The sequence below is a fragment of the Periplaneta americana genome, chromosome 16, assembly GCF_040183065.1.
Source record: "Periplaneta americana isolate PAMFEO1 chromosome 16, P.americana_PAMFEO1_priV1, whole genome shotgun sequence".
Lineage (NCBI taxonomy): Eukaryota > Metazoa > Arthropoda > Insecta > Blattodea > Blattidae > Periplaneta > Periplaneta americana.
In genome coordinates, this window is record NC_091132.1 from 161831542 (window position 1) to 161842087 (window position 10546).

General features: G+C 34.5%; 1 protein-coding gene across 1 annotated transcript in view; it reads left to right on the top strand.

Moving 5' to 3' along the window:
* LOC138691424 (zinc finger protein 665-like) overlaps positions 1-10546 on the top strand; it is an 82721-nt gene that overhangs the window by 67941 nt on the left and 4234 nt on the right. Inside the window, exon 8 of the mRNA XM_069813348.1 lies at positions 7176-7258. Within this exon, the coding sequence (XP_069669449.1) occupies positions 7176-7258 (83 nt within the window). The remainder of the gene's footprint in view (positions 1-7175; positions 7259-10546) is intronic.

The following is a 10546-nucleotide window of genomic DNA, read 5'->3' on the forward strand; positions in this document are numbered from 1 at the left end:
TTGTTATTTTTGTGTGTTTGAACTATGTAATATTTTTGTATCTAGTACACATTCTTCAAGTATTATGAGGCATTTTGAATCTCTAGTGTGTTGTAATTTTATCAGTAGCAGTGAAAAATTAAAAAAAAAAAAGGTCTTTTGATAAAAAATTCAATTTACTTTTACCGGAAAATAGTACGTGATGGGGCAATTTGGATTTTAAATTCAGATTTAGGGCACACATATTAGTAATATTCACCTATTTTTATTTCGGACCAAGAGAAAAAATAAATATTTGTTGTTCAGTGTAATTTTTACCACGTCCATTTTTATTTTAATTCACAACCCACTAGTCCTATAGAGTGGAGGTCACTATTAGTTAGTAATGTGTTGATATATGATTAAACTAGTGGTTTACTGCTGGTCAAAAATCATAAAGACTTCTTAAAAGTTGCTCTTTCATCCTCCTTCACTCCTCAGTATACAGTGACTCTTAAATGGGGACGACCATTTATAATCCTGTCTTCTTGCTCAAACTCCTGCAATAAAGCAACAGAAAGATTGTGTAAAATAATATCAAATTAGATTCTAGAAAACTAAAAGGGAAAAGCCTGTAATTGAAGCAACTGAACTTCAAAAAGGCGTGGAAGACTGAATGAGTATTAATGCACAAGTTAATTTCTTCCATTGTTCATTACTCTGACGAAATTTTTGTTCTAAAAATTTCAACTTGTTTTAGTATTTTTCTCATCTTCCTTCATTTAGTTGAGTCATAAGTAAGGGGCCTTTAAAATGTTTTTTTTTTTTTTTTCAAAAATTGTTGATCTAATATTATAAATGTGGTATTCTGTGTTTTTAATTCTATCAACCAATATATGCTGTAAGTATTATATTGACTAGGTTTGAGATAATTAAATACGTAAAATCACAAAATATTGAGACTACGCTATATGTAATCTGTGAAAATGTGTGCGTGCAGATTGTTCATTAAACTGCAGAGTTACTGTCATGGTGACTTACACTAAACGTTAAGTATGCTGAGGATCACTTAAGAGTAATTCCTAAAAAACTAATTCGGCCGTCTCTTCAGTGTTGCCAACTAATACTAGATATCACTAAAAGAGGATAAAATCACACAGTGCCTTGTACTATAACAACAACAGCAACAGCAACAACATAATCTTGCTTATATACTGCATCTCATCTTTATGTTGGGGAGGTGTTTTCTGAAATTTTCAATAATTTGTGAAAGAGTATATTTTTCTTCTGGACCTCTCGCACATTACCGAATGTTAGTAGTTAGTGGATTAATGTATGATCTAATATTTAAATGTATTTTGTCTGACAACATGAAATTCATTGCTTTGATTAAACAGTTTACGCATCACGAGACCTAACCTAAAAATGTATTTTGTTTGATCACGTGAAATGATTAGTATGAATTCGGAAAACGAATGCCACTTTGAAACGTATGCTTTAGAATATTTACTCCATTATTGTAATAAAAGTCTAAACACGAAAGAAATTAATTAAAATCTGAAATGATATTTCTATCGATTACTCAAGGGTGTGTATCACACGAAATATGTTATATTTATTTACACTTAGCCTACCTGACTCTAATCTTGAAATTGTAACCACAATACACAGCGACACTTACAATAACTATTATGTATTAATATTAATACTTGATATTAATTATTTATTAGTATTTCAGATTTCACTAGCTTCCAGTAATGGGCTCGGAAATCTAGAACAACTTGAATTTTCTAGAATTTAAACTACTGACAACTTGTGTCACTGCTGCCAACATAACAGTTATAAAATCACTACCAGTTGTAGTAGTTCTCAGTACCGAAATTCGAAACGAAGTTGGCAAAAGAAAATTCAACCTGCGAACTAGAAAATGGCCATAATCCACTAACTTATGTAGTAATGGGGAAAAAAGGTTAGGTTTCACCCTTAGGGTATTAAGTAAGTTGACCCGGACTGTAGTTATTCCAATGTCGCACTTAGAGGTCCATTTAACTGGACAGACGAACTCTTATTCATTCCATGTGCTACTCTGAGAAACAATGTTTATTAAGCGCATCTTTCTGTTTATACTCCAGAGGAATTCACATTACAATTGACGGTCGCGCAATAAAGCCTTTTTGTTTAAATTGATGCAATCTATCTACTAACGAAACACCAGGTTTCTGCATTTTTCTTTATCACACTTAAACACACTAGACACACCTGCTAACATCAATGATGAAAATACAAAACTAAAGAAGTTTTTCGCACATTTCCACATAAAAACAGGCCCGTAATTTGCATACGTTAGTAATAAAAATAAGGAGCCTCAGAGCTTTCAGCCACATGAGTTACAGAATGATTTGACGTAGTTTCGTTTTCGCATTCAATGAAATCTGCTTGATGTTTTATTATTTATTTCGTTTGTCGTTCTAATTAATTCATTATTAAAAAAATAAGTACATACAGAAAAAAAAAATTGGTGTTATTCACAGAAATGAGGTAAAATTCGCTTTATTAAAAGAATTCGGATTGTTTCTCTATTTGAAAATGAGTCCAACAGGGACTATGTACAATAATGTATTAATGGTTTTTATGCTCGACCATGCCGAAATGTAGTAATTATACACCTGGTAGTAGCCCTTTAATGCACCTCATTAAAGTACACCTATTCATTATAGTTCAGTTGTTCAGCCAATGGGAAATCACCATTGTAGCATTATAAAAGCGCAAGTATCGATTATTCTCGGATATGCAATCGAAAGACAATTAGCGAAAAGTCACGGAGGCTGGAAATCCAATACTGTCGCAGAAGGTTATGTTCTGTTACTATAATAATTAGCGTTAATTGTAAATAATATTCAAGTAAATTCAATTTGTCATCTCGTTTTTCTATTCTAAATCAATTTCCATTCGGAAAAAATCAATACTTTCGCGTCTGCGCACATCTCACAATTCAGGTCAGTTCCGTTCCTCACTTACATAACCATAACATGAATACTTATGAATAATTTCAAGTTAGAAATATGGTCGAGCATAAAAAGTCGTATGAAACTTGCCTATAATGGTTATTGAGACGCTCGTATGAAAATTATGAAACTGGCTTGCGCTCGTTTCATAAACATACTCGCGTCTTAATTACTACCATTATAGGCTCGTTGCATAATGTACTATTATCACACTTAAACATACCAGACACACCTGCTACCAACAAGGATGAAAATAAGAACACTAAAGAAATTTATTGTGCATTTCCACAGAAAAACAGGCCAGCAATTTGCATACGTTAGTAATACAAAGAGGGAGCCTCAGAGCTGTCAGCCAACCGAGTTACAGGATGATTTGACGTAGTTTCGTTTTCGCAGTGAATGAAATTTGCTTTGTGTTTTATTATTTATTTCATTTGTCCTTCTAGTTAATTCATTATTAAAAAAAAATAAGTACATATAGAAACAAAAATTGGTGTTATTCACAGAAATTAGGTAAAATTCACTGTATTAAATAAATTCGCATTGTTTCTCTATTTGAAAATGAGTCTGACAGCTACCATGTACAATAATGTATTAATGGATTTTTGATGAGAGTGATAGAAACTGTTTTGGTTTTATCATAGATTTCGAAAAAAATAGCTATAGTTACATACTTCCAAGAAATAAATAAATATATGGATTAGATCCAAATTTCCTTAACTAAGTTTTCCTTTTTCAATTTATTCTAAAAATTAGATCATTTGTCAACTTCATCTCCCTAAACCAGGTTTGTGCTCACCTATGTCCATCATAAGATAAGGTTCGCGTGTCATTCTCATTTATTCCTAGAATTAACTTATTCTTTATCCAATTGTTACCTAAAGCAGAATAATTCTAACAAAATTACATTAATTTATAGATCACTTGGATATGGAACAACAAGTTTTGATGGTGAAATCATTGCAATAAGTGAATGTCTCAGGAATCTTCTATGCCACATGAATAAATTTAGGAATGCAGTTATATTGTCAGACTCCAAAGCAGCTATTCTATCAATAGTCTCTAAACACACACATTCATCTCAAACAGCAGAAATAACTAAAATGCTTTCTTAGTTAATATCACTCAATAAGATAATTGTATTCCAATGGATACCATCCCATTGTGGACTCCTGGGAAACGAGAATGCGGATGCTTTAGCAAAGAAGGGCAGCACTGCTACTTACAGACCTGTTATTAAATCTACGTATTACTCTGTGAAGAGATTTATTAAATCTACATACTTAGACTTCAACAAACAAAATTTGATAACACAATCCCAAGGGAAAAAATGGAACTCTCTGCATCAAAATCCACAGTTAATTCCTGACTTACCACGAAAATCGTCTGTAGCTGCATTTAGATTGGCAACAGGCCATGATTGTTTGGCCAAACACCTGCATAGAATTGGAATATATCAGTCCCCTAACTGCCCATTGTGCAACTCAAACGAAATGGATTCGTAACACCTCAAAATCTGTGCTTCATTGGCTGGTCATGATAATATCTTTGAAAAATATTGGAGTGCAAGAGGTCAAGTGACTTTATTGGCAAACGCCTGTCATTAGAAAACAACAACATATATGTATATATAATTTTAAAATTTAATTGCATACCTTCTTCATCACGAACAATGTTTGAGTTGCTTATTGGAATATGTAGCATTTAAAATCAACTCTGCAGCATATGAATGGTTCAGAGTGGGCCAAGCGTCATTTATTAAAAATGGAGAAAGCAAGGATTAAAGTTAAGTGAATGTCAATGGCCCGCTTTCTTTAACCTTTGTTAAAATGCAGCTAACATAGCGTTAATTAACTGTAAGTTAAAAGAATGAATTGCTGTTAAAAATATTGCGTTTCTTCAACTTTACATTTCACATTTTAACATTCTGTTTGTTAACTCTCTGTTAGGACCAGAGATTCTAGGGTTTAACCATAACCTATAACCAAGTATAGGCTCACTTCTGTTTTCTAAACTCTGACAATTGCGATTCTCGCTTGTTTCCGTTATTTGATTCAGAGAGAATAGAAGTCTTTCTATTCTCTCAGGTTTGATTTTTGCTTCTTTCCTCGTCTGTATCACAACAGCGTGGAGCGGCGTATTGGTATTGCTGTTATGAAATGGAAAACACTGGAACAAATAGAACTCGTGGGACTAATTTATCTTCGTTCGAAAGACACCTTCTACGGGAAATTACAGTACCGTGCAAATTAATCCGAACAACATAATTACTTATGCAAAAACACTCAAACGGGATAAAAAAAAAAGGATCTAAGACATATCTCAGTAATCTATATGGCCTCCCTTGTTCCTAAGAACAGCTCTGAGACGATTTGCCATGGATTCCACTAATTTCCCAGAAATATTCTTCATTTCTTCATCGCGAAACCATACGCCAATGAGGGCAGAAATCATCTTCTCCTTTGTAGAACAATCCATTTTTTGCATTCTTCTTTTGCAAATTAACCACAAGTTCTCAATGGGGTTGATGTCGGGTGAGTAGCCTGGCCAGGGGAGTACCTGAATATTCTTCTTGTTGAAGAATTCTGTAGTTTTTCGAGACGTATGACATGGTGCCAGGTCTTGTTGGAACACACCTCTGCCATTTGGAAATGATTTTTGCAGCTGGGGTACGATTCTGGTTTCCAATAAGTAAATATATTTTTCAGAATTCATCATTCCTTTGATAGGTATTAATGTTCCAGGCCCTTCATGTGTAAAACAACCCCAAAACATTACCTTAGGGGGGTATTTGGGTGATTGTTGGAGATGAGCTGCTGTTACTTTTTCGGATCCTTTCCGTACGTAAGAAACACGGTGGCCGTGGACCTCGAAATGAGACTCATCGGAAAAAAGTACATTCTTCCAGTCATTCACTGTCCAGTGTTGATATAATTTTGCCCACATTAAGCGTTTTTTGCACATAACAGGGGTTAGCAGTTGCTTCTTAATAGGCTTACGAGCCCTTCATCCAGCTTCCAAAAGCCTACGCCGCACTGTTGTGACGTGAATATTCGCCCCAGTGGTAGCCATTAACTCGCGGGTTAAGTCGACAGCAATTAGTGTAGGATTTAATTTACTTTTCCTGACAATTAAACGATCATCTGCAGGTGAAGTCTTACTTTTCCGGCCACAGTTTCCTTTTTTCATGGGGTGTGATGGCTCCAGTCAACCTGTATCGTTTTATGATCGAATTAACAGTAGCCAAACCGATGTGACATTCTGCAGCAATTTGCCTCTGTGTCATAGAAGAATGCTCTGCTAATGTTGTAATTTTAGACCGTGTTCGTGGAGTTGTATCCATTTGTGAATACGACAGAATGTACACAGGATTGCAGTATTAAGTCAACACAACTGAAATGCTTATAAGTACAAAACGACAGGCAAAATATCACATATTATAAAAAAAATAATGACAGACCTTCAACAACGGAATTACACGTACTGCAGATGTCAATTAAAGCGGTATGAGCAGCTGTGAGGCCAACAATGACAGAAAATGTAAAAATATGTCGTGTTCGGATTAATTTGCACGCTACTGTATTTTGCAGTATAAACCAATTAATGAGAATAAACAAACAAACGGATCTAAGTTGAAGGCGAAAAGTGAGGCTTGGCAGTAAATAGCCTATACCTTTGTATGAACTTCTGGTCTGTCAAATCACAGAAATCAACCCCTCTGTTTATGTATTCATGGATATCATTTTCTAAATAATCCAGATATATAAGTTCAGCATCTAACGCACCAGCCATATTGGATACTTCTATGCTAACAGAGAGTTAAATGATTTAACTGCATGAAATTGGGCAGTTAAATTAACATAGGTTTTAATAGCGTGTTAGTACTAACAATAGTTGAAGAAATGCTTCAGCTGTTAAGTATATAGCTAAAATGGAATAACACACTGTTATAATTTAACAAAGGTTGAAGAAACCGAGCTATAGTGTAATAAGATAGACATATCATTTAGTTTTAATGTGTATATTTTATATTACTTGCTATATGTTTGCATTGAATTATGGTAATAACGTCATTTTAACCCTTGTTTTCTACAGTTTTAGTAAATGGCGCTTGGCTCACTATGGTTCTGAACTCTTAATATAAAATATCATGCATTGATTGCGCACCTATTTTCGTCCTATATGTTTGTTTTACATATTCTTTACTTACAGAAAATGTCAAGTGATATGGTTCAAGTGAAGGAAGAGGTCAAGCAGGAAGTAATGGCACAAGAGAATGAAGTCTTAACTCAGAGGTGAGTGAAGTGCGTGAGGTTTTACTTTGTTGTTGGTTTAATTGGTTTATATAAACTATGACGATGGAGAGACATTTGTAATTAATTTCACATTATTGTTTTTCAAATGGACTCAGTATACTTTGAGGACTGAACTGGTGAACCTTTCATTCGTTATCACTAATAAGTGCACTGCTGTCATTACAAACCCTATTATCTCATTATTATTGCTACTGCTTTTGCTGTCATCCCGCTCCTCATTCTGCTAGCGCTGGTATTGCTAGTACCGCCCCCACTACTGCTATTTCCACTACTACTAGTACTTCCATTAATTATTATAATTGCTGCTGCCACTACTACTAGTACTGCCATTAATTACTACTATTGCTGCTGCCACAACTACTATTATTGCCACTACTACTCCATAAATTGCTACTATTACTGCTGTCACTACTACTAGTACTGCCATAAATTACTACTATTGCTGCTGTCACTACTACTAGTACTGCCATAAATTACTACTATTGCTGCTGTCACTACTAATAGTACTGCCATAAATTACTACTATTGCTGCTGTTACTACTACTAGTACCGCCATAAACTACTACTATTGCTGCTGTCACTACTACTAGTACTGCCATAAATTACTACTATTACTGCTGTCACTACTACTAGTACTGCCATAAATTACTACTATTACTGCTGTCACTACTACTAGTACTGCCATAAATTACTACTATTGCTGCTGTCACTACTACTAGTACTGCCATAAATTACTACTATTGCTGCTGTCACTACTACTAGTACTGCCATAAATTACTACTATGACTGCTGTCACTACTACTAGTACTGCCATAAATTACTACTATTGATGCTGTCACTACTACTAGTACTGCCATAAATTACTACTATTGCTGCTGTCACTACTACTAGTACTGCCATAAATTCCTACTATTGCTGCTGTTACTACTACTAGTACCGCCATAAACTACTACTATTGCTGCTGTCACTACTACTAGTACTGCCATAAATTACTACTATTACTGCTGTCACTACTACTAGTACTGCCATAAATTACTACTATTGATGCTGTCACTACTACTAGTACTGCCATAAATTACTACTATTGCTGCTGTCACTACTACTAGTACTGCCATAAATTACTACTATTGCTGCTGTCACTACTACTAGTACTGCCATAAATTACTACTATTGCTGCTGTCACTACTACTAGTACTCCCATAAATTACTACTATTGCTGCTGTCACTACTACTAGTACTGTCTTAAATTACTACTATTGCTGCTGTCACTACTACTAGTACTGCCATAAATTACTACTATTGCTCCTGCCACAACTACAACTACTGCCACTACTGCTAGTACTGCCATTAATTACTATTCCTGCTGCTGCCACTACTGCCAGTACTGCTAGTACTTCCATTAATTACTAATATTGCTGCTGCCACTACTACTAGTACTGCCATTAGTTACTACTATTGCTGCTGTCAGTACTACTGCTGCTGCCACTACTACTGCCACTACTGCAAGTACTGCCATTAACTACTGCTGCTGCTGCTGCTGCTGTGCGTTCAGTATATGGTGATTGGGTAGTTACTCCTGTTCGATTAAAGAATTTTAGTACGAAATTTAGTTTAATATTACTAGGATTTTAGTGGTCAGAGTGGATTATACAGTAAATGGTTCTGAATTCTGTGGTGTAAAAAGAAGACTAAATAGTTTCTTATCCATGTGCAGAAAAAGATCCTGACTGGTAATCTGTTTTCCCACTTTTGTAAATCTACGTCAAACGTTGAGTGCACATTACTTGCTACAATCTTCACTCTTATTCTTTGTATTTTTTTAAGTTACCTAACAATGTATATTGCAAATTCTAAAGCAATATTTACTTAAATATTTTATCCTTAGTGAAACACATAAAGAAAAAAGAAAAGGAATATTACTTCAACAATTTTTTTCAATTTATATAAACATATTTTGTTTATGAAGTTATATGTAGTGATATTCATAAGCTGGACGGTTCATTTAGTAGAACGGACCTCTCAGAATACACTGTTAAGAATATCATGTAAGTATATTCATGAGTTTGAGAGAAAACTGCTTTTAACAACATATAAAATATATTTTTAAATTCCCATATAATTCACTCTTTCGAGAAGAAATGTTGTGCCGACAATTAAGTTATGTGCAGACTGTCAGAACTCAAGTATGCTAGAAACGCTCCTATTATGGTAACATTTAATGACTTTTAACAAATTTTAATTAATCAATGTTCATTGACAATTTAATGCAGTGTTATCACACATAGGCAAGCCATTCTTAAAAAATATAATTGATATTATGGCAACAACCCACTCTTAAGTTTATCTTCGAATTCGCCTACATATCACATCGTATGACAATGTTTATTAGGGGATTTCAACGCTAAAGTAGGACCGGAGGATATTTTTAAACTGACTATTGGAAAAGAGAGCCTACATGTAACTAGTAATCACTAGGTTAGTCAGCTTCGCCACATCAAAAAATTTAATTGTCAAAAGTACAACATTCCCTCATAAAGATATACTAGAATATGCCATTAGGGAAGTTCAGGATAACAGAGAAGGTTTGGAATTGAACGGGTTACATCAACTTCTTGTCTATGTGGGTGACGTAAATGTGTTACGAGAAAATCTACAAACTATTAGAGAAAACACGGGAATTTGACTTGAAGCAAGTAAAGAGATAGGTTTGAAAGTAAATCCCAAAACGGCAAAGTATATGACCAGAATTTTTCACGAAATTGAAATATGAAAATTGGAAATTTATCCTTCCAAGAGGTGGAAAAATTCAAATATCTTGGAGCAACAGTAACAACTATAAATGTCACTCAGGAGGAAATTAAACGCAAAATAAATATGGGTAATGCGTGTTATTATTCGGTTGAGAAAATTAGAATTTATAAAAGTTATATTACCGGTTGTTCTGTACGGTTGTGAAACTTGGACTCTCACTTTCAGAACAATAGAGATTAAGAGTGTCTGAGAATAAGGTGCTTAGGAAAATATTTGGAGCTAAGAGAGGTTATGTTAGAGGACAATGAAGAAAGTTACAGAACGCAGAACTGCACACATTGTATTCTTCACTTGTCATAATTACTTACTTACTTACTTACTTACTTACTGGCTTTTAAGGAACCCGCAGGTTCATTGCCCCCTCACATAAGCCCGCCATTGGCCCCTATCCTGAGCAAGATTAATCCAGTCTCTACCATCATATCCCTCCTCCCTCAAATCCATTTTAATATTATC